This window comes from Scyliorhinus canicula, chromosome 9, assembly GCF_902713615.1.
Source record: "Scyliorhinus canicula chromosome 9, sScyCan1.1, whole genome shotgun sequence".
NCBI lineage: Eukaryota > Metazoa > Chordata > Chondrichthyes > Carcharhiniformes > Scyliorhinidae > Scyliorhinus > Scyliorhinus canicula.
Window position 1 is genome coordinate 183030597 of NC_052154.1, and position 24996 is coordinate 183055592.

The 24996-nt window shown below is 42.4% G+C and overlaps 1 protein-coding gene across 3 annotated transcripts in view; it reads left to right on the forward strand.

Annotated features, from left to right (window-relative positions):
• The window catches only part of ckap5 (cytoskeleton associated protein 5), a 108551-nt gene that overhangs the window by 40839 nt on the left and 42716 nt on the right, over positions 1-24996 (forward strand). For all 3 annotated transcript variants that reach the window (XM_038808290.1, XM_038808289.1, XM_038808291.1), the window contains exons 20-25: positions 1990-2115; positions 2325-2474; positions 4813-5016; positions 6551-6686; positions 10166-10359; positions 14139-14308. In XM_038808290.1, coding sequence (XP_038664218.1) covers positions 1990-2115; positions 2325-2474; positions 4813-5016; positions 6551-6686; positions 10166-10359; positions 14139-14308 — 980 coding nt within the window. The remainder of the gene's footprint in view (positions 1-1989; positions 2116-2324; positions 2475-4812; positions 5017-6550; positions 6687-10165; positions 10360-14138; positions 14309-24996) is intronic.

Consider the following 24996-nt stretch of genomic DNA (forward strand, 5'->3'; position numbering starts at 1 on the left):
ATAAGAGGGGCAGTTTCAGGATGCAATCTAACTAGTGGAGTGCCACAGGTATCTATTCTAGGGTCACAGTTATGTACAATGGTGGGAAGGCAAATGATGAGGATGACTCAATACTCTACAGGGGAATATAGCCAGGTAAGATGAGTGGGCAAAAACTTGGCAGATGGAGTGTAATTTGAAGTTATGCACTTTAGTAGGAAGAATAAACAAGTTGAATGTTATTTAAATGGAGGAATACTGCACACAGCTGCAGCACAGATATTTTGTGGTCCTCGTGCAATAATCACAAAGCTAGCATGCAAGTTCAGGTAAATAGGGAAGGCAAAAGGAATGTTGGCCTTTATTGCAAGGAGAAACTTGCTAAAACTATACAAGGCACTCGTTCGACCACACCTGAAATACCGTGAACAATTTCAAACCCCTTTTTTTGAGCAAGGATATATTGACATTGGAAGCAGTCGAGAGAAGGTCCACTAGGTTGATTCTGGGTACGGAGGAGTTTTATTATGAGGAGAGGTTGAGTAGATTGGAGCTGTACTCATTGGAGTTTAGAAGAAAGATGACCTTAATGAGACATATAGGATTCTTCGGGGCTTTACTGGGTAGATGCTGTGAGGATGTTTTCTCTTGTGGGGGAGTCTCGGATCAGAGGGCATAATCAAAGAGTAAGGGGTCACCCATTTAAGACCGGGATGAGGAGGAATTTATTCTGAGAGTAGTTAATTTGTGGAACTCTTTTACCACAGAGGCATGTAGAGGCTGGGTCATTAAGTATGTTCAAGGCTGAGATGGACAGATTTTTATTCAGTGAGGGAATCTAGGGTTATGGGGATAAGGCTGGAAAGTGGAGTTGAAGATTATATCAGATCAGCCAAGATGTCATTGAATGGTGGAGCAGACCTGATCGGCCGAGTGGCCCATGTCTCCTGTATCTTATGATCTTATCTTGCTAACTGGGGTGTCATGGTGGCACAGTAATCAGCACTGCTGCCTCAGTGACCCAGGTTCAATTCCGGCCTTGGGTGACTGTGTGGAGTTTACACTTCCCCTGTCTGCATGGGTTTCCTCCTGGTGCACCGGTTTCCCTCCCATAGTCCAAAGATGTGCAGCTTGGACGGATTGACCATGCTAAATTACCCATCCGTGTTCAGAGATATGCAGGTTAGGTGGGGTTAGGAGAATTGGGCAGAGGTTTGGCCTCGGTGGGGTGCTCTTTCAGAGGGTTGGTGCAGACTTTATGGGGCAGAATGGCCTCCTTTTGCACTATAAGGAATTCTATGATTCCAGTACCTGATACTTGAAATAATTTTGCTTATTAGCTTCCTTCTCTCTTGAAAGTTCCCAGCTAAGGGTTTATCCGGCAATTGGCTAGAAGGGCTAAGTTCCCCATGACAATTGCGCTCTACCATGAACCATCCAACAAGTGATTTACATCGCTAACTTCAGATGATTATGCCAGTTTTACATTCTTAGTAACTCTGAAAGAGTTAGAAGGTAAAAAAGGCACTTGTTAATTTAGCATAAATAATTTTAAGACCTCGACCGAGCCCTACCTGCACAGGATTTCCCCATCCTGACTTGACCAGCCTGACCTCTCACTAACCCAACTAACCCCACACCCTCGCCCCGTCTGAACCCCACATCATGTTCACTTGCTCAGAAGCCTTCCTTTTAATGGCAATATTAAAAATGCCTCATTTAAGGCAGCTAGTGCAATAAAACAAAAGGATGGAGTGGGTTGTGAGAGAGAAATGTTTTCCTTCGCTCTGCTCCTTTTACATTTTGCTGCTGGAGCCGGGACAGTCAAGCAAGATGGCGCTTTTAAGTGAAGGAAGTGGCGATCTGCCTCTCCTTTCTGGAAGTTATTACCCATGATGTGGAGCAAGTCTTATTCCTGATATTGTAATGTGTAATGTTCAAATTGTTTTGTATTTGCAAACGTCAATTAATATCATGGTTTTTATTGTGAAATAATCTTTACTTTTCCAGCCTGGAATTGGTAAGAAAGTGCCAAGTAAGCCAAATCTCAAGGATGATGAGGATAAATCAGGACCAATCTTCATAATTATTCCCAATGCAAAAGAGCAAAGAGTAAAGGATGAGAGAGCTTTAAAGGTGAGATTTTGAGCCACCTTTGTCCCTTAATTTAAAATAACTTTTGGATAACACAGTTCAGTCTGTATTTTGAATAGAATCATCTTTTCAGAATGATCATATGGATTGTATTTCAAAACAATCTTCTGCATGAGATATAAAATCGTGCTGTGATATATGTACAATGAAATCCTGTATTACTGGTTAAGTGTGTGCTTGTGTTTTATTAGGTGTTGAAATGGAACTTTACAACACCACGCGATGAATATACAGAGCAACTGAAAACTCAAATGTCTAGCTGTGTAGCCAAGTGGTTGCAAGATGAGATGTTTCATCCAGATTTTCATCATCACATTAAAGCTTTAACAGCTTTTCTGGAGGTAAACTGATTTAAGGAAGGGAGGAGTAATTTTCCAGATTGCGCCTTCATTTCTGTCCTGAGGTTGATTTTTATTTGATCTATTCATATGCAAGATGTCACTTTTCCAGTCGGGGCTTTTTTTTTTATGGTGCGAATTGACAAATTTGATTCCAATAGTAAATGTCAAATTAATTTTTTTCTGTTCTGCATTGAAAAGTATCTGAATTGTGGGTTAATTGCAAGCTAGGGAAGAACATTATTTTGTTATTTCAAAGGAGTCGCTGGAATTGCCGTTTTAACCTGGATCTACTAACTCCAAATGTTAAGGGTGGAAGTTTAGAACATAGAACAGTACAGCACAGAACAGGCCCTTCGGCCCTCAATGTTGTGCCGAGCCATGATCACCCTACTGGAAGTTGGAAGTTTCTAGTATAGTAATAATGCTTTTGTACATGCACATACTCATTTTAAATATGTTAAATCTGAGCAGTGTATACTTTGCCTCTGGCAGGAGGGTCTAGAATATAGCATTGCAGAGGGTGGTGGATCTATTGAATTTTCTACCACAGAAAGCTATTGAGGCCAAATTACTAAATATATTTGAGGAAATCGATTTCTAGACTCTAAAGGTTTTGAGGGGTATGGCGCTGAGGTGGAGGATCATGTTGAATGTTGGAGCAAGCAGAAAGGGCCAAATGGCCTACTCTTACTCCTATGTTTCTATGTATAGATATCATTCCCTAAAACCATTGAATTTACAGTGCCAGTCGACCCATCAAGTCTGCACTGACCCCTTGGAAAGAGCACCCTACTTAAGCCCACGCCTCCACCCTATCCCCATAACCCAGTGACACCACCATTCAATCAGCCTGAACTAGTTTCATTGATCATTTTCAGCTCGCCTTTGCTCCATTTCAGATTTTCAAATGTGTGGGAATGCTAATGCAATTTCAGAATCCTTCAAATTATTTTATCGGTGGTTCTTTCAGAAATATAGCTTTTGCACACACTCACTTTTTCCTCTTTCCAGTAGGTGTTCAATTTTTTATTAGACTCATGAATGCTACTTATACTGACTTCACTACTTCTCCAAAACAACTTCATGGCTTTGTAGAATATTTTTAGGGTTTCACAGACTATTCCAAAACTTTGTTGACAGCTGTAGAAACTGTTTTGAGGATTTGGGATTATTTTTTGATGATGAGAGATCTGGGAGTTGATGCCTATCATTATGATTGGATGTGTGTTGGTTCTATGAAAATAGAGCTTACTGGTTTGGTCATAATTGGGACTATATTTTTTGCTGGTTTCCACTGTTGAAGTAGACTTGATCATCTTGAACAAAACCATCTGGTAAGATGGCAAAAGTCGTTGTAGCACGACAGTCATTATTGGTAACTCTTCTGACAGTTGATTTCCCTGGCTGGGTTTGTACTTTCTGATGTTTGAGTTATTTGTAATACCTTTATAAATTGCAGTACAAATAACCCAACATTTGCAAAACCCACGCAAACACGGTGAGAATGTGCAAACTCCACCCGGACAGTGATTTGGAGCCAGGATCGAACCTGGGACCTCGGTGCCGTGAGGCAGCAGTGCAAACCACAGCACCACCGTGCTGCCGTGGAATTGTAACTTTGATATCCAATCAGATACATAAAGTGGTCAGAGAAGAAAGATTGGACGAAGAGAAAACAGATGAAGAAAAAAGTACCTTTTTAAAAAACCGCTAACCACAATTAAATTGATTTTTAGTGCCAGAGTTAGTTTGACAGTGATCAGTATCATCGTCCTGTTTAAAGGGTATCTCGAATGAAATGAACATACCTGTACTTTGGTGCCTTGTTTATATCTGGCACTCAAAGGAACTTTATGCTGCTCAGTATGACTGGGTAACTATACCGGGTCATTTTTTGTGCATTGTGGAATGAGGCTTCTGGATTTTCGCACTTCACTGTGCCCACTGTTTCACACCTGTGCCCACCTGAAATCTGTTGATTTCTGCATGAAAAGTGCCCTTTGCCTCAATTTTACAGTAGATTCTGGCTCAATAGTTCAACAGTGAAAAAGTAAGTTTTTTTTTTAAACTTAAGTTTATGTTGTACAGGATTTGAAAACTTGTACTATATTGAGTATTTACTTTTCTTCCGATGGGGAGAACCTTAAATTAACTTGTGCAAACTTGTAGCTGAATGGTAGGAGGAGGTTTCAGGAGGCAGAAAACTACTTTGGAGAAGAAACTATTTTGGGGATTGAGCATTACATGTGTGAAATGTTCTTTGCAGTTTGGAAGAGACCAGGTAATAAGATCTCCTGATCATAACTATTGGATAAAATTGCACTTTATTTTCCCTTAGCACTTGGAAAGTGAAACAGAGGGGGTCATTGCTTGCCTGGATCTTATTTTGAAGTGGTTGACCCTACGGTTTTTTGACACCAACACAACCGTACTGATGAAAGTCCTGGAATACTTAAAACTAATATTTACAGTGCTGGGCAAAGAAGATTATCATTTAACTGATAATGAGGCATCCTCGTTCATCCCCTATCTCATCAACAAGGTAAATTGATGTTTAATTTTTAAATGGAATAAACTTTTTATTGAAGATGGGATTAACCAAAGCACTTAAAGCAGTGACGTAGGATAAACATGCTTGGCTGCTAAATGGCAAATAACACTTGTGCTATGCAACATTCAAGCGACTTGTCATCTCCAAAGAAAATCTCACCACCTCTCCTTGACAATTCAGTGGCAATACCAGCACAGAATTTCCCCACAGCAACATCCTGCCGGGCACACTTGACTAGAAACATAACTTAACTCAAGCACACTTAACTGGTTACAAGAACTGGTCAATGGCTGGGTATGCTGTGGTGAGTGACGCACCAGACTGCCCCAAATCCTGTCCACCATCCACAAGGCACAAGTCAGTGTGATGGAATACTCTCCACTTGCATGGAAGAGTATAGCTATGACAACACAGAAGAGGTTCAACACTGTCGCGAACCATGCACCCCTTGAACATTTATTCCCTCCAGAACAGGCATACCATGACTGCAGAGTGTACTGTCTAAAAGATGTGCAGCAACACCTCACCAAGGCTCCCTTTGGTAGAACCTCAAATTTATAACTAACTGCCAAAAGATCAAGGGAGAAATGCATGAGTTCCACTCTAAATCTTAAAAACTATGCTGACTTGAAATATGCTATTCCTCAATAACTGCTGAGTTAAAATCCTGGGACTCCCTCCTCAACAGCACTCTGAGTGGAGCTTCACATGAATTGCAGCAGTTGAAGAGAGTGGCTCAACGGCATCTTCATGAGGGCCATTAGGGATGAGCGATAAATGGTGGCCTTGCCTTACATTATGGAAAGTATTATTTTAATTTGCCAGAAAGATAAATTCAGAATTATATTATAGATTAAAGAAGTACAATAGCCTGACTGGCACCATAGTTTTTGGAGTAAAAGTACATTACACATCAATTGTCAGTTATTGAAAATAACAACAGAAATTGAGCATCTTAAAGGAAAACCTGTCAAGATTGTCAGAATTAATTTAGTTGAGAAGGTTAAACAAATGTACTGAATAGGATATTTGCCTTCAGCATATACCACAGCAGTAAGATGCACAATCTAGAAAGAAGTTATTTTCCAACCCATGCATTGAAAGTGGCTTTGTTTTTCTGCTTGGCTATGAAGCCTTGTGTTGTGCTGAATGTGTTGGCAGGGGCAATTTCAACCAACAGCTGGGATGAGGAGGTGGAGGATTTTGTGACAATATTTATTAGAATCTGGGTGAGCTGGAAATTTGCTGCAGAAATTAGGTTTTGTTAAATACTTTGCATGTTTAGTAGTTTTTTCCATCTTGGAAACTCAAAAGCCAAATGGTCCCTTTTCACCAAAATAGCTATTTTAAATAGTGCTGGCAGGTGACTGTTGAAACCAAATATTTCATATTGAAAAGTCACCATATTTAACACTGCTCCTAGTTAAGCACGGAGAGGCATGGGTCAAACAATGGACTAACTACACTTGCTCAGAACAGCAAGATGAAAGATTAGCTTGTGGTTAATGTTTGTTTTCAATCATAGGTTGGGGAGCCAAAAGACCTCATTCGTAAAGATGTTCGATCCATTCTGAACATGATGTGCAAAGTTTATCCAGCTAGTAAAATGTTTAATTTTGTTATGGAAGGACTGAAATCTAAAAATTCAAAACAGCGAGCAGGTAAGTGTGTTGTATGTATTCTGCTGTTGTCGAGTTTGTTTTGTTCATTTCCCTCAAAACCGATGTAGGCTTGGTGCTCGTGGAGGATGGCAACCAATCGTCAAGCGTGTTTAGGTTGCATCCCTACTGGCCAAGGCCGAAGGAACATATTTGCCAGACTGGGCTTGTGGCAGATGTTGAAAGAATCAAACGACCTGACCTCTCCCTGTCCTCACCAGTCTACCTGTTGCCAATGCATCTACCTAGGACAGGATTGACACAAATAACCATCCCACAGGTTTTGTGGAAACAAATTCCAGTCTATACACAAAATACCCTCCATAGTGATATGTGACACTATCACCATGCTAAATAGAGTAATCCAGAACTGATCTAATTGTGCAAAACTGGGTATACATCAATTCCCCTGGGTCATCAGCAGAAACAGAATTGTGTTCAATCTCAAAACTGCATTTTCATGGTCCAGCATATATCCCTAATTCTACCATTACCATCAAGCTGGGGATCAACGTAAGAACACTGAATAGGAGTAGGCAATTCAGCCCCTCGACCCTGTCCCTCCAGTCAATATGATCATGGCTGAACTCGTCTCTGCCCAATCTCCACTTTCCTGCCTGCTTCTCATAATCCTTCATCTCGCTATTAGTAAAAACATATCTATCTCCTCACTTTGGTATATAGAATTCCACAGATCCTCTTTTTAGCATTTTGTATACCTCAATTAGATCTCCCCTCATTCTTTTAAACTCCAGCAAGTATAGGCCTAAACTGCTCAATCTCTCTTCATAAAACAAGTTGTTCTTCCCTGAAATCAATCAAATGAACCTTCTCTGAACTGCCCAATTTACATCCTTCCTAAAGTAAGGGAACCAAAGCTGCTCAGTCCTCTGGATATGGTCTCACCAATGCTCTTTACAGTTGCAACCCTGAGGAATCAAGCGCACCTCAAAATTAGCCCAATGAAGCTACAAAACTGGACCACCTGCAAGCTAAATAGCTGAAGCAGCATGCAATAGACAGAGCAAAGTAGTCTGATACCCAATGGATGAGTTCAAAGATCTGCAGTCCTGTCACATCCCATGGTGGTGGACAATTAAACTAACTTTCTTACAATCTCCAACCAGACCCCAACAGTGGCTAGGATACTGATGAAAAACATCAATATTTTAATTTATTTTTTTGAAGACTCTGGAAAGATCGATTTGCTCAAGGAGTGAATAGGGCTTGTTATTTTAAAACAAAACTTTATAACTTCAAACGTGAAAAGAACCATTTACACTTGCACCGTAAAACTATTATTCAATTTCCCATTCAACATTCAGAAAATACACATAACTCAATCCGTCTTAAACATACAAGCCCTAAAGTGATACGTGCAGTGCCAAAGCCGATTCTGGCTCCGAACCCTTTCTTACTCTATCTGGAGGTCTTCAAATAGCTGTTGTTTAGATTTGAAACAAATGACTGGGTTTAGTCTTTCCCTTGCCTCCAGACAAGGCTATTCTGCTTTTAAAATAGTATCACTTTGTAAACTATCTTTCTTGGAAAAGTGTTATGGACTACGAGTCAGGCAGATGGAAACACAGTTTCTCTTTCTCTCAACGCTTCCCCAAACTCTCTGCCTCTCTGCTTTTACTTGTGGTCTCAATAAAAATAAGATATATAAAAGATCAGACTTCATTTCCAAAAGTCTTTCTCCACAGCTTCTCACAAAATGGTCCTCTGTCTTCCTGAGCTCCACCCAGCACTGACATCACCTCTTCAAGATCAAAAACAGTACATCTCTGAAGGCAGGCAGCAAATCATTAAATCTATAGGGACTTGCACCAGTCAAACCACACTAACCCCAGGCTTTTTAACCTTCAAATTGCCCACTATTTATAATTCAATTTCCTAAAATCTTCCAATTATCACACTGTCAAGCGGAGTATATTAAACAACCTTCCCATCCTCAGTCTTGGGGATCCTTGCACATTATTGCAAAGTCAAAGTTGAAACATTCACAACCATATTGAGTCAGAACTGATCCATCTCCACCTCGTGCTGAAGTCCCCAGTATCTCGAAGGCCTGTTTTCAGCCAACTTTATTCGTTCCACGTAAATCAAGAAATCAAAAGGCACTAGATATGGCAAAGGGTGCAGGCCCGACACTGAAGACTTGTGTTCCAGTATTAGGTCTGCGTCCCTAGCCAGGCTTTTCCAGTATGACACTGGCATCTACCCGATAAGTGGAGAATTGCCAAGTATGTCCTGTCGACAAAAAAAGGACAAATTAAATCAGGCTAGTTCTCGGTCTGCACTTAATCATCAACAAAGTGATGGAAAGTGTTGTTGACAGAACTATCAAGGAGCACTTGATCAGCAATAACCTCTTCTGTGCTCTGTTTGCCTTCTGCCAGAGGCACTTCGTTCCAGATCTCATTGCAGCTTTGGTCAAAACATGGATAGAAAAGCTGAATTCTAAAGGTATGGTTAGAATGACTGCTGTTGGCGAGGTGTGACCATTGAGATGCCCTTGCCAAATCTAAGCCAGTATCAATGGGAGAAACTCTACTGCCTGGAGTCATACCTAGTACAAAGAGCTGGTTCTGACTGTTGGAGGCCAATCATTTCAGCCCTAGGACATAACAGGGTAGAGTCATAGTTCCAACCACCGTCAGCTGCTTCATAATGACCTTATGCATTGCCATTCTATTTGATATTGTTATGGTCCAGGACTTAGAAACTCCAAAGTGTATTATGAAGCTCACTTGACATAACATTTATGTTGAATTTGGCTAGGATGAGCGCAAGAGCCTTCACTTCAGGCATGATTCATCAGACTTCCTAGGTGTTTTTTATCAAAACAAAGTTTATTATAAGAATGTAGTTAACATATATAAAACACTTAGCAAGAAGGCGTTCTCAATTACAAACATGAAAAAACACAACAGCCACAGTAATCTATGTATATGACTCTTGATGAATCCTCCTAAGTAGTTACTATACAGTCCCAATTCAATACAAAATCCAATAAAATCATAACCCCTTTCAAGGGCGTGGCCCAACACTGTAATCTCACTTGAAAGGGACTGGTCCATTCCCTGAGATCCAGCCTCCAACCAGCAGATTCAAAACTCCTTCCGGAAAGCAACTCTATCTTGAAAGTTCCCACGGCAGTTTGCCACACCCAATGTGCTTTCAGTTCACTGGAACAGCTTTAAAATAAAAACAGGGAAACACTGCACTTCTGCAGTCCAAAGCAACAAACTGAAACCCAAACACTAAACCCTCTCTCACCTGAAGCCACAACCCAGCTCCAGCCACAAATTACATCACTGAAGCCATGCCACCCATATGGTGGGTGGTCTGTTTTATTTAAATTGTCATCTTCTGAATCTTGACAGGTTTGGTCTCCCCAAATTACTGACACAGGAAGTTATGGTCGAAGAGGGTGGTCATCAGACACCTGAATCCAACTCGTGCTTTTTTTTTTGCAGAATGTTTGGAAGAGCTGGGTGCTTTAATTGAAGTTTATGATTTGAATGTTTGCCAGCCAACTCCAGCCAAAGCGCTCAAAGAAATTGCAAGTCAGATTGGAGATAGAGATACATCTGTTCGGAATGCTGCCTTAAATACAGTGGTTACTGTCTACAACATCTGTGGAGAACAAGTTTTTAAATTAATTGGGAATGTGAGTATTTGTTTTGTTTGCTCAGGAGTGAGGAAGTATTCTTGTCTGTTTGTATAAATTAAATAAGGGCCTCAAAACAGGAAAGCTCTGGATTACCACCTGAGCCATGTCCACGTTGGCACAAGGATGCCCAGAGGTTTAAATGTATAGCTGTGTAGATGATTTCTATTCAGGGAACACTGGTGCAAGTACTGGGAAAAAGTGTTATTTCATTGCCACAAACTCATAAACTTGTCTGGATCTGCTGTCCTGGTGAATGCTATAATAGGGCAGTAGATTAAATTAATAAAGGGAGGAAAGGTTCAAAATCTAATGAGAAAAGTTAAAGTTAGAGGACTGTATAGTAATTTGGGGTAAAATTAAACCAGTTCAGCTGGGAATGAACAGTGATTAATGAAGGCAAGAGGGAATTTGCAATATGGCCACACGTGTATTTATATCGCACCTTTAACATGTTGCCAAAACATGTAATATGCTTGAGAATTGGAAAGGTTTTAAAAACCAAAGGCTAACCAAGAAATTGATGGACAGAGAAAATCAAATGAGAGGAAACTAGCAAGTGGACGTAAAACCTCTTAATCCATTTACAAGTACCGTATATACTCGCGTATCATGTGACTTTTGAAAACCTAAATTGTAACCTAAATTTTGGGGGGGTCGCATGATACGCGAGATACAAAATTTGCGGGTGTGAAGTGCTGGCCAAGGTTAGGCTGTTAAGCAGACCGTATCCATTTACGGTAAGTCAAATAGTACCCAGTAGTTAATGAAACTATTAGATTTATTTTTGGACATAATGAAATATAAAACAGGAATACATATGTAGGTTAATTAACATTTAATAAAATAAAAACACTATTACAGGTAAACTAAAATCCTTCAAACCCGCGATTTGCGCATTTATAGGATGGAGTTTCCTTCAATTTTTCTTTTTGTTTTCTCCAGTTTCGGACACAGCTTTCTCCGACACCAAACAGCTTTGCAGCTTTAATGTTATTGCTTTGTTCCGCTTCGGCAACAACTTGCAGCTTCAATTTGGCAGTATATTTCTTCGCATATCTTTTCTCCATAGTGGCTAAGGGTAGAATGTATTCGATCATTGTTACGTGTTACGGTACTTGTTACGTGTTAGGTAACTGTTTATTATCGTGATTAGAAACAGCAAAACAGCTGTTTCTCATTCGGTTGTTTACGGCGGAAAGCCTAGCCTAGTGTCATCTGGTATCTCAAAAAAGTGACTCGCATGATACATAAGATATATGATAAAATCATGTTTTGGGGACGAAAATTTAGGGGTCGCATGTTACGCGAGATCGCAGGATACGCGAGTATATACGGTATGTGGAAAGGAAGAGAGTAAAGAAAATAATCATGGGTTCCCTAGAGGCAGAAATGGGAGAATCCATAATGGGCATAAGGGAATAGCGAAGATATTAAATATATTTTGTCTGTCTACCCATTGGAAACCTCATGGAACATACTGGGAATTGTGGGGAACCAAGGGCCTAATGAGTGAGTAACCAAAGTAAAATATCACAAAAGTAAATAGGACAAAGCGGAATGAACTTGTGGACCTCTTGGTTACACCCTAGGGTTTTAAAAGTGATGCCTATTGAGGTAGTGGAGGCATTGGGTTTGACCCTATAACATTCCCTAGATTCTGGAAAGGTCCACATGGATTATCGGGTAGCAAACATAATCTCATAATTCAAGAAAGGATGGAAAAAGATAACTGGGAACCATAAGTCAGTTAAGCTGACATTCATAATAAGGAAAAGGCTAGATCTGTTGAGGGCAACAGGCATTAGGAAAATCATTGCTTTGGCAGAGACAGCATGGTTTTATGAAAGGGAAGCTGCTTTTCTGTGGTTACACCTTTTTGAGGTTGTAACCAGCCAGTGCATTTTGGGATTTTCAAAGGCATTCAATAAGGTCCCATACAAGAGGTTACATAAGATTAGGGCTCACTTAAGTTGGGATAACATAAAGATTGGCAATTGGGTAATGAATCCAAAACATTAGGAACCAAGTTCGCCATATCGGTTAGCATAATTGGAATTACGCAAGAACTGGTTCTTCAGCAATTTACAATTAAATTAGGCAGGGAGACCAGAATGTGAGTTTGTTAACAAGACAAAGCTAAGTGAGAAACGTTAAGGTGCCAGAAAGACGCAAGGAGCTGTAAACTAGTTATATGAATGGGCAAGAAGCTAGCAGATGGAGTATAATGTGTTAAAAATGTGGAATAATCCAATTTGGTAGGAAAAACAAATGCATATTTCTTTTTAAAATGTGACTGGTAGCTGTTATTCACAGGGATTTGGATGAACATGATTCATAAAGGTAACATCCAGGTACAGTAAATGGCTGCAAAGTCGAATAGAATGTTGGCCACTATTGCAGAGTTGTAGAAGTGAGAGAGTCTTGCATAGGTCTTTGTTGAGAGTACACATTTTTGCTCATTCATGGCTTATGGCAAGGCCAGCATTTATTACCCTTGAAGCTACTGGTGAGTCATTTGGAGTATTGGATAGTTCCGCCCCACCCCCTCCATATTTAAATAAGGATAAGCTTGAAGGAAGTGCAGTGAATGTTCTCTAGATTGATTCCTTAGATGAAATGGTTGCTCTGTGAGGAGATTGAGTAGAATGGGTCTATATTCCCTGGGGTTTTGACAAGGATAGGATTCTAAACTGGCATTGATGTAGAAGTTCAACCATAATCTTGTTGAATAACCGAACTGGCTCACTGGACCATCCACCCTGTAGTGTTTCTTGTGTTCTTATAACTTCAAGAATATTACCAGCTTGGGCAATCTGGGCAATGTGGGATAGACGGTGTGGAAACGTTTTTAAGATTGCAAATGGATTGGGTAGAACTCCTATGGTTTATATTTATGAAAGATGAGGGACAGGTTGACCAGTTTTTGTTTAAAGGTACTACTTTCATTCATATTAAACCTTTTATGAAATCAAAGCATCATAGAATAAAGTTAGTCAGTCCAAGATAACTTTAATCTCAATGGGATCCTCATCTTGGTAGCAGAGTTGATGGGTATAGTTTGTATTCATGCAGGATGTATTAGTCAGTTTTCAAGATGGTACTTATCTTTTTTAAATCAATGCATCATTGAATAAAATGTTTTATTCAGAATCCCAAGCCAACCCAAACTGATTGGATTAACTTTAACCCCGATTGAATCCATAATCTTAGCAGTGTTCAGTGTGTGACCGAGAAGACTGGCACGGTCTCTGTGCACTTGATGAGTCAATGTTAGAACAGCCAAATATTGCTGATGACCCTTGGGTTGTTTCATTGACTCAACACAAGCAGGAGCATTGCAGAGCATCTTGCAGATGCTTCGTTGGTTGCTTTTGTTTCTCTTTAATCCGTCTTGCTTTTGTCAACTTCCAAATGGTCTGAAGTTGACCAAATAGTTCTGAAGATTGTAAAAGCATTGTTAGTTTGAATGGAGGTCCTCAATTTGAATGGAGGTCCCCAAAATTTTCACTTTCCTTTTTGCTCCATACAAGCCTTCAGTGTGGAAAGGTTTATTTCTCTCGTTCCTGCTCTAGAAGTCTTTCTGTTGAGTTGCGCTTGCTTAACTGTCCCGTTGTTGATTAAAATCTCCAGTTTGCTTACACAAGAAGTTGCGTCCTTTTGCATTGCCTATACAAATTAAGCAGAGTTTGTATTGATAAGTATAGGATTATGTCAATGTAAAAGTTATGGAATTGACTGGATCTTTTTTTCTTGGACTTCCAATTCTTTGATCCTAGCTTTCCGAGAAAGAATTGAGCATGTTAGAGGAAAGAATCAAACGATCTGCTAAGAAATCCTCAGTGGTATCTACAAAACAGGTGGAGGAGAAAATGTCACGGACGCAAGGAATAAATCCAAATGCTGCTGTGCCACGCAAAGGCTGTGAGGAAGTGCCATCCAAATTGAAGTATGTTTATAATGGCTAATGTACAGTCTAAATAGCAAAATTTGAATCATCTTTGTCTGATTGATTAGTAACAAGGTGTGTACTTTTAGGCAGTGAACTAACCTGATCAGAAAAATCAAATGGACGTGTTAGTTTTTTTTGTAGAAAATATTTTATTGAGGCCTATATAATTAACATTTTAAACAAAGATCTAACACTCAAAAACCCCAGAATAACATACCTAAGCATAGACCCTAACTACCCATACCTTAGATCCCCCCACCCCGGGACGGTCAATTTTCCTTGAAGACGTCGGTGAATGGCTGCCATCTCCGAGCGAACCCCTGAAGTGAGCCTTTCAGAGTTTTCAACAGAACTGTCTGCCTTACCTACTTGAGTTGTCAAAGTTTTCTCCCAAGCAGCCAGGCATGTGTTGATGCAAGTTGTCCTCTATTAATCAGTTTATAATTGAATGTTATTTCCCCACTTGTTCGCTATGATTTAAAGTGTCCTTGTGGTAAAGTTTTTAGCTCTTCTGAAGAGCATTGTCCTTCATAGGATAGAAGCAAAAGGTTTGTTTGGTTCTTCAGATTTGATTGTAATTCTTGCTTAGTATGTCGTATATCCTTGTTGCAACATTGATAAAGCTTCAAGGAAGTGATTGTTGTGTCCTATGTTGTCATAGGAATATATTAACAGAGGTACACTACAGTAGTCCCCCGCAATATACGGCGGGGGTGCCTATGGACCCCAACTTTTTTCACTCTTTTTGAAACAACACCTTTTTAAGCCGGTGAACTTTTTTTCATTCATTCGAGTGCCAATCAGCCGCGATGATTAGCCTGTTTAGGTGCGATAAATAGCCGCGATGATTGGTGATTAAAGTAACAGTTTTCTATCCCCAACCATTTAAAAGGGAGACCTTTTCCAGTACAGTATCCAGTTCATTTTAAAATGAAAGCGTCTAAAAACCAAATGCCGAAGCGCAAGCCTTACACAGTAAAGGAAAAGATACATTTGATAGACCGTATTCGAAACGGCGAAACAAAGGCAAAATTATCCAGAGAGACTGGTGTACCAGAGTCAATCCTCCGTGGGTGGGAGAAAGATGAGGACAGTTTGAGAATTTATGTTGAGACAGTCTCTGAGAGTGAAGGGCTTGCCAGGAAAAAGGCAAGGACCGCTAGTGACATTAACTTGGAGAAGGCTGTCCAGGTTTGTCCAGGAACAGTCTGGTGGCATCCCCCTATCTGGACCTATAATCAGAACTCGGGCTGAGAAGTTCCATCAGCAGCTCCACCCAGAGGACACCAATTTCGTAGCCAGCAAGGGTTGGCTTCATCGGTTCCAGAAAAGACATGGGATAGGTGCAGTTACCATCAGTGGTGAACAGAGATCCGCCGACTCAGCAGCAGGCGAAGCCTTTCCGGACATCCTCAAGGGCTACATGGTGCAAGAGGAGCTGACCCCAGAGCAACTCTACAATGCAGATGAGTCAGGGCTCTACTGGAAGATGCTGCCTGACCAGACCCTAGCTGTCAAGGATGATGCCCACAAGACTCTGGGGTTCAAGCAAGCCAAGAACAGGCTCACCATCCTGTTTGCCAGCAATGCCACAGGAACACACAAGCTGAAGCCATTGATTGTGGGCAAATTCAAGTCTCCTAGATGCTTTCACCACATCAACATGGAGAACCTACCCGTCACGTACCGAAACTCTGGCAAAGCCTGGAATACAGCTACCGTGGTTCTTCAAGCACTTTGTACCCAGTGTCAGGGACCACCTTAGTGCCCGCAACTTACCGCAGAAGGTCACACTCCTACTGGACAATTGCTCAGCCCACCCTCTGGGAGATGTTCTCAAGACCAGGGATGGGCAGATCCAAGTGCTCTATCTCCCAAAGAACACGACCAGCAAGATCCAGCCATGTGATGCTGGCATCATTCAGACCTTCAAGTCTGTGTACAAAAAAGAACTGATCCTGGAAATGATAGACTCTCCTCTCACTGTCCCAGATTACCTGAAAGCACTCACCATCAAGGATGCTTGTTATCTGGCAGGGAAGGCCTGGGGAGCTGTGACAGAGAAGACCATCGCCAACTGCTGGAACAAGGCCCTAGGAGCAGCACTCCCACAGCACGACCCAGAAGAAGAGGACTTCCTAGGCTTTACTGAAGCAGAGACCAGTGCAGCTGAGGAGAGGCTAGAGGACCTGGCTGAGAACCTAACACTCTGGGATTGGGTGAACAGGTGGTCAGCCGCAGAGGATGACATGACACCCACAGAAACATTTACAGAGGAGGAGATCATCGACCAGATCATCCAAGAGGAGGCAGAAGAAGAACCGCAGCCCACAGTTGCAGCAAAGAGCCACTCGGATGCCATCACCAACCTGAAGTGGCTCATAGAATACACAGAGCAACAGGACTTCGACCCCATATACATACTACACCTGAAGAACCTCCAGAGACAAGCACAAGTCAAGATGAGGAAGGGTATGTGCCAGAGGAAACTCAGACTTTTTCATGTCATTTAAATGATTTTTAAAAATCTGCTTGTAAGTGCTATTTTATGTTTTATTGTATATTTTTTTGAGTGGTATTTTTTAATAAATTTAAAACTTTAAAGAACTTTGATATTTTTTATTTAAAACGCCCTTCCATTCTTACGTTCTTACACAGTCAGCAATGTTTCCTCTCGTTCACCTATTATCGCCATCGTGGATATCCGCGGCTCTGATGCAACTCGGGTGGCTGTCCTGGACCCCAACACCCGCGTTATAACGGGGGACTACTGTAATGTACATTCTCCCAGTGTCTGCATGGGCTTCACCCCCACAACCCAAATATGTGCAGGCTGGGTGGATTGGCCACACTAATTGCCCCTTAATTGGAAAAAAATAATAATCGTTACTCTAAATTAACTTTTTAAAAGTACGCTGTTTAGCTCCTAGAGTTTATTCCAGTATTTGATTAGATTATGGCTACTCTGTGACCTAATTCCCATGTACCTGCATTTTATCCATATTCTTTACCACCAAGTTATCAATCTTGGTTTTAAAATGAGTAATTAATGCAGAAGAGAGGTCCAAATTTTGTGATCCTTCTGTGAAGAAGTCATTCCTATCCTAAATCACGGTGTATAAATCCACCTTTGAGGCCTCTATAGATCCTCCCAAAAACATGAGCCACCCAAAAACATGAGCCAATTTATGCACCAAGTGTGAAGCATAATTGTCGGTGTGAGTAGTCACCATTTTAAAAATAATTGGGGGGGTGGGGGGGGGGGGGGGGCGGAAGAAAGTACATTTTTAAAAAATCAATATATTCTTGATTTTAGAGGAATAGAATTTTTTTAAAGATGGGCTGTAGATGTCAAGATTAGAACATAGAAAGGAATGAGGGATTAAAAAATGAGGACTAGAATTTAAATTAACCATTAAACAAAACCAGTATGCAGATCAGAGGGTGGGGCTAATGGCCACATGAAACTCGGTGCAGGATGCAATATCGTCAGCAGAGTTTGGGGTAAAACCTTTGGAGAATGTAAGATGGGATACTTACTTTAGGATGGTCAAGTTTCATTAACCCAAGTGTACAAACATCCGTGATAGTGAAAATCACTTTCTTTTAGCACCAGGCCAAGTGTAGAATACATTTTTGTATGTTTGGAAGTCGGGATTGTGCAGTTCTTGCCCAGGGCATTGAGGAGATTCAGGAACACGAGTAACCTTTCCAGAATCCTGTTACAGGTTGTGTTTTACCTCATTATGTAGAATCTAAGGTGAAATGGTATGGCATGTCCTTTTCTTTTTCTCCTTTTTCGGAAGGCATATTCTCCTTCCTGGGCCATCTCTCTCCTTGTTCTTAAACTGTCGGTGGGCTTTTCACTGAGCAAGTGACAAGCTTAACTGCTAAATGTTTTCAAGTGGGTATTGCTGGTTTCCAGTAAAGGGTAAAAACTATGCCTGTTCTTTCCCTTCCTTATCCAAGGAAGCTGGACTTATTTATGCACCGGTCTCTATCCCCGCAGATCAATGACCTCAGCAGAAGCTAGGCTTCCTTGGATTGTCTTAACTATTAGAAACCTTCATATTTGTGCCGTCTAAATGCAACAGTCATAGAAAGGACAAACTTTAAGTGTTAATTTCCTCAAATATTTTCAGGTCATTACTTGCATGACTGTTTAATCCAGTTGAGAGAGTAAGTGCATTACTCATTGACTGATTCTATTATTGTATCTTTGTTTTATTGTATTGGAATATTTGTGAACATTGGAAGAGGAGGTTTATGGTGCAAAGACTGTATATAATGCTATTATGTACAGAATTGTCTAGAATTCTATTGACGAATGAATGGTGGTTTTTCCATAAGCCTTCGTTCATTCAACCTTGGTTTGCTGTTATCTGACATGAAAAAAGTATTGAGTGCTGTCTTTTTAGCTTAGTCTGCCTGCATTGTCAATTGTGTATGTGTATCTGCGTCCCTTTCACTTTTATTTTTTTTGTGCTTTCATGCATTCTGTTCTTTTTCCTGTACTCTTTTTCCATTACCCAACAATTCCTTCATATTTCGCGTTTGTTAGACTTGTATCGTGTCCTTCAATGGATTATGTTCTACTATTGGGGGAAATTTGTTTCTGTTTCACTTGATCATTGATGTTTCACATTTTAAATAGGTAAGTTTAGGGCCAAATTTAATGTAAACTAAAAACCAATCTGGAAAAACTGAGCAACCTGGCAGCACCTGTGGAAAGGGAAACAGTTGGCATTTCAAATCCACTATGATATTTCCGAATACTCGTTTTGAGTCTTTTCAAAGAAAGTCTACTTTGGACTAGTCATTCTGCAGTTGTGTTATTACCTTGGCTATAATAATTGATTGGTGACTTCAAGAAGATCCCAGAATGTCAGTGATGATATTTGACTTGAATACAGGAGTGTTCCAAACACTTCAAATAACAATGAGGTTTTCATCCATGTATAATAAAAGTGTTCAAAAGCATTCTATATTTTTTTTCACAGTAAATTTTTGGGGTGTGAGCATCACTAAAACAAGCTGGCATTTATTGCCTATCCCAAATTTCCTTAAGGTGGTGGTGATGGGCCTTATTTTTGAAATTTCCAGTTTGTATGGTGTACCTGATCTGACCAAACTATTGTACAGGAATTCCAGGACTCCAATCCAGGGATGAAGGAGGAATAACAATGCAAGTCCAATTAAGTAGAATGTGTGACTTGGGGGTAAAGGATGGTGTGCATCTAGGTGGTTGAGGTCATATAGTATAAAAGATGCTGCAGAAACAAACCTCAATCCACAGTATACTGGCGGTAGAGGGATGAATGTTTTGGCTAATTTAAATGCCGAGCTAGTGAGTTGCATTGTCAGAAGTGTCTAGCTACTTGAGTGCACCCATCCAGGCAAGTAACAATTCAGCACATTTCTGATGTATGATGTTATAGATGGTGGTGAGGCTTTGTGGAATCGGATGACACCCAATTCCTAACCTAATATGCTCTACATTTATTTTGGGGCAAATCTCTAAGATATTGATAAGAACTCTTCAGCAATGCCATTGAATGACCAGGGAAAATTATGCAGTGTCTCTTTTGTTCAGATGGCTGTTGCCTGATTATTATTTGGTGAAAATGTTACATGCCACTTAACATTTTTATATGCCTTGATGCTGCCTTACTGCATGTGGCATTGGCTGCTTCCCGATTGAATTTCAACACTACATTCAATAATTCCTTTTTATTTCCATGGGATGTTGAGTGTCACTGGCCACAGAAGTTATCAAGATAGATTACCGAACGCTTGATCAATGAGGCAAGTTTGAAGGAGAAGGGGGGGATGGAAAGAGAATTCCAGAAGTTGGGACCAAGCTAGCAGAAAGCTGTCCAATGGTACCAAGCTTTTAAAATTGGGAATGGGCAAGATGGCAGAATTGGGTGAGTGCAGAGATCATGAAAGTGTGTAAGGCTAGGGGAGGTTAGAAGTGGGGAGGGAGAGGCAACGCAGGGATATGAAAACAAAGATGCGTATTTTCATGTTGAGTTTTCTTACCAGGAGTCATTGTAGGTCAGCAAGTGCAGCAGGATAGTAGCCCATGAAGTTAATGGAGGTGTGGATGTAGGCAGTCTTGTAGATAAGTGATCAATAGCTCATCTCTGTCAAACGCAAAACTACAGCTGTGGACTGGCTCACCTTCAGAAAGTTGCCACGGTGAGTAGAAAGAATAGCCAGGGAAAGGACTTTATGGTGAAGACCAGAGACTGAGTGCCCTCAGCCTTCCAAATATTGGAGATATTTCTGCTCATCTAGTATTGGGCAAGCAGTGTGACAGGTTGGAGACAAAGAAAGATTGAAAGTTGGTGGTGAGATTAAACTAATAGTCGTCGTTGTACATGTGGAACCTGGTGATGTTTTCAGATGTCCGCAAAAAGCAGCATGTAGTTGGGAAATAAAAGAAAACCAATTATACTGTAGATCCTTGGAAGAACTTCAGATGTAATGGTATGGTTGTGAGAAGTGAAGCCATTGCAGGTGATTCTCTGGCTGTGGTTCAGTAGATCAAAATGGAATTGGGCAAGGGCTTTTCCATCCACCTGAACAAGAGGCATTTAAAGAGGATTATATGTTGAGGGACGCTTATAGGTTGAGAAGGACGAGGAGGGACGTTTTACTTGAGTCAGTATGTCATTTGTGACTTTTGAGAACTGTTTCAATACTGTCGGGCTGGAAGCCTGATTAGAGGAGCTCTAACTGGAATTGGAAAGATGGACAAAGATTTGGAAAATGACAATACAGTGAAGGTTTTGGAAAGGAAAGGAAGGTTTTAGAAGGGGCAGTAGTTGACAATCATGAGCCCATTTCTGGTGTGCTGGAGGGAAAGTCTTAGAAACAACAGCTGGAGAAATTCCAGCAATGTTCTGGATAATTAGCATCCCACCAATTGGAACCATCTTAGTGTGTGCCAGATAAGACTTTAGCCACTACAGTTTGGTACTGCATTCAACCCAATGTTGCCTTGCTCTGAAGGTCAGCCACTCTTGTCTTTGCTATTAAGGTCTTGTCCATATCTGAACAAAGGCTGTAATGCGCTCTGGATCTTATTTATCTGACAAAACAAAAACCGCATCTGTTCATACAAGAAGGTTGTGACAAGAAAATAAGGCATTTTGATCTATTTAATTTGTGATGGCCATAGTGCACACAGCATGGGTACTGGAAATTAATTTTTCAAGCTGCCTGCAATATACATTATATTCTGGCTGATTACACCTGAAGATGAGGCAAAAATATTGGAACAAAAATCAAGATAGTCCACTAAAGTCAAACATACCATGTCCTTTCCGTCTGAATGCACAACTGCTCAGGGAGGCAGGGCCATATTTCTTTCTATAGACAAACATCAGAAATACTGAGCAGATCAAGTGACATCTCCAGAGAAGAAGCTGGATTATTATTCTAGACCTTCTTGACCTATCTTCAGATGATGGTGACTGAAGGATAAGAATTGGTCAAGGCACATTCCCTTGCTGGTCTTCAAAATAGTGTCTTAGGATCGTTTATGCTCTCCCGTGAAGTTTGTCGACTGAAAATGTAGCATTGGGCAAAGTGTAGCAGCCCTTCGATAATCCATTGAAATATCAATCTCGGTTATGTTTTCTATCTCTTTCTGTGGGACTTGAATCCATTCTGATTCAGAGGTGTGAGTGTCACCAACTGAGCCACAGTGGATATTTTGGTTTTTATATAAGTCTCTTTGGGCAGGTCCAAAGCTTTCTCTCTTTGCTTGGTTCTGTGTTCAGCACAGCAGTATTTCGGAAGCAAACCGAAATTGGAGACAGATTGTCGCCCTTGATCCCCTAATGAGGATATCCCCATATTAATCAAGAACACCAGATTTGTGTTTGAGGTCCTGTTACCTGCAGGGCTACAGACCAAGAGCTGGAAAGTGGAATCAGACAGGATAGTTCATTCTTGGAACATAATTTAGCCTTTCAAGCCTGCTCCTACGTTCAATGCAATCATGGTTGATCCTATCATGGCCTCAACTCCACTGTCCTTCCCATTCTCCATAACTCTCAACCCATTGCTAGTTAAATGCCTGTCAAATCCTCAAATTTACTCATTGTCCCAATGCCCCAGCATTTACTCAATTGTCTGCATAAAGGAACACCCTATTCACCCCCTCCCACAAAATGCAACTCCCCTGACGATCTAAGCACGATGGCCAATGGCTCAATAGCTAGCACGAACAACAACTGGGACAGTGGCCATCCTTGCCTCATGCCTCTATATAACCGGAAATAACCTGAACTCACTGCATTTGTCCATACAATAGCAGTAGGGTACTGTAGAACAGTGTCACCCAGGAGATAAATGTTGGTTCAAGACCTCGAAGAGTACCTCCATTCCACCTGATCAAAGGCCGCCTCTGCATCCATGGAGATGATTACCTCGGGCATCTGCCCCATAGAGGGTAGCAGGACCACCTTTAATAGTCTCCTGATGTTGGTTGACAACTCTCAGCCCCTGACGAACCCTGTTTCGTCCTCCGATCACCTCTGGCAGGCATCCCTCCAGATGCTTCACCAGAACTTTAGCTAATGGGGGCGATTCTCCCATGCCGCGCCGTCTGGGAGAATCGCTGTGCATGCCAGTTTTTCGCGTGATCGAGGTCAGCACCGCGCATGCCGGAGAATCTGCCGAGCAGGCAGTAGAGGCATTTCTCCCAGCCCCCCTGTTTTCCGGCCTGGATGGGCCGAAGTCGCGACGGAATGACCCCAGGTCACGCACTCGCCGTTCACCCCGCTAAATGAATTCGTCAGCCAATCGTGCTGACCCCCAGCTGGAGAGCCGTGGCAGGAAGGTGGCGAGGACACCCTTCCAATTCGAGGGCATGGTGAAGGGCTGTGTCCGCTGGCGCTGTGATGAGGGACGGGTGAACTGTGCGGGAAACAGATACTGTGGGCAGGTGGCACGGTGCGTGCCTGAATGAACAGTGACCAGGCAGCAGGGGCACCCATTCATCGAAAGGGTCCTGACTGCCTATGTGCCAAAGCGCCCTCCTAACAAATTGTGTTGCCACTCCCTCCCAAACCTACCCACCCCCCCCCTTTCAAGTTCATGATGTGTTCACAGCAGCCATCGACGTTCGCTGTCATGCAGATTGGCATTCGTCGCGGGCGAGCAAGGCGACTTGGAGAGGGTGCTGCAGAGGGAGTGGCCTCAGAGGGCACCGTGCCAGGCGCTTCTGCTGCAGGCCATCACGCCCGACAGGTCCAAGAGGAGGCGGAGGGTGGGGATCACCTCCACGTTGTCGGCCAGGAAGAGGGCGACGACTCCGATCCTGATGGGGCACCAGGGGATGAGCATGAGCAGGTGGTCGTGCCAAGGTGGCGGAGGTGTCCCGTGCATCACCATGTGTACAGGGACCGCATTTCCTTCGAGGACCTAACGGAAGCGGCATGCAGGAGGCGACTCTGATTGAGCTGTGTGACGGTCGGCCATATATGCCACCTAATGGCACACCTGGAACCACGTGGAACTGGTGGAGGACATGCCATCCCAGTGCGAGTGACGGTGACAGTCGCCCTGAATTTTTTCGCGACCTGCTTCAAGTCGCCGAGAGGGGACATTTTGTGGAGTCAGTCAGGCCTCGGTCCAACCGGGCAGTCACCGGCCTTTATGCCGTCACGGGATGATACATCAATTTCCCGGAGGACCATGTGCACCAGGCTGCCAGGGCAGTGCAATTTGACTCGGTGACCGGCATCCCAATGGTACAGGGCGTCGTGGATGTGGTGCATGTCAGCCTCGTGCACCAACGTGGGACAGGAGCGTCTTCCTGAACAGGAAGGGGACATATTCGATGAACATCCAGGGGATGCGAATAATGCACGTGTGCGCCCAGTACCCGGGAAGCGTGCATGACGCTTTTTATACTGGCGCAGTCCTGCATCCCCGCAATTTTTGAGGGTCACCCCCCACCCCCACTGAATGAGGGCTGGTTGCTGGGTGGCAGAGGTTATCTGTTGCGGTTGTGGCTGATGACGCCCATACAGAGGCCACAAACCAATGAGGCTCGTGCAGCAACCGGTGGTGTAGTGGATAGGCGCTACAGTACCACCCCGACAGGGTCGGAAGAATCATCGTTGCCTGTTGTGCCTTGCACAACATACCCAACAGAGGGGTGATGTCATGGAGGAGGAACAAGCAGTTGAGCCCGATGAGGGCATCGACTCTGCACATGAGGAAGATTATGAGGGGGAGGATGGAAGGGCGACAGGGCACAGTCACCATCGGGGTGCGGGATATGGCCAGGAGGCCGCACAACGCACTGTTTGGAACAGTGAGCACGCGATGTGTTGATTGCCGCACGATTCGCGCATGAGGGGGAGGGCATCGTTGTTCAAAACACTCGCGCCATTGACCACACGCACTGGCACCCCCCTCACCCACCTCCCGCACCATCACACAACTCTACCCCACACGGCACTGCTCTCCAGCAGCACTACACCTGTGGCACCTCGTTACTGTCGGTACACTTTATCCTCCGTAAGTGGGAATGAACAGTGCCATGTTGGATGATGACAACCAGCTCTGCGATAAGCTGTGAGCTACAAATTGCTGCCGAATGTCTGACTCATGGCCATATCTGAACACCACCACCTCGGTGTCCCCTCTGTGCGTCACGGACA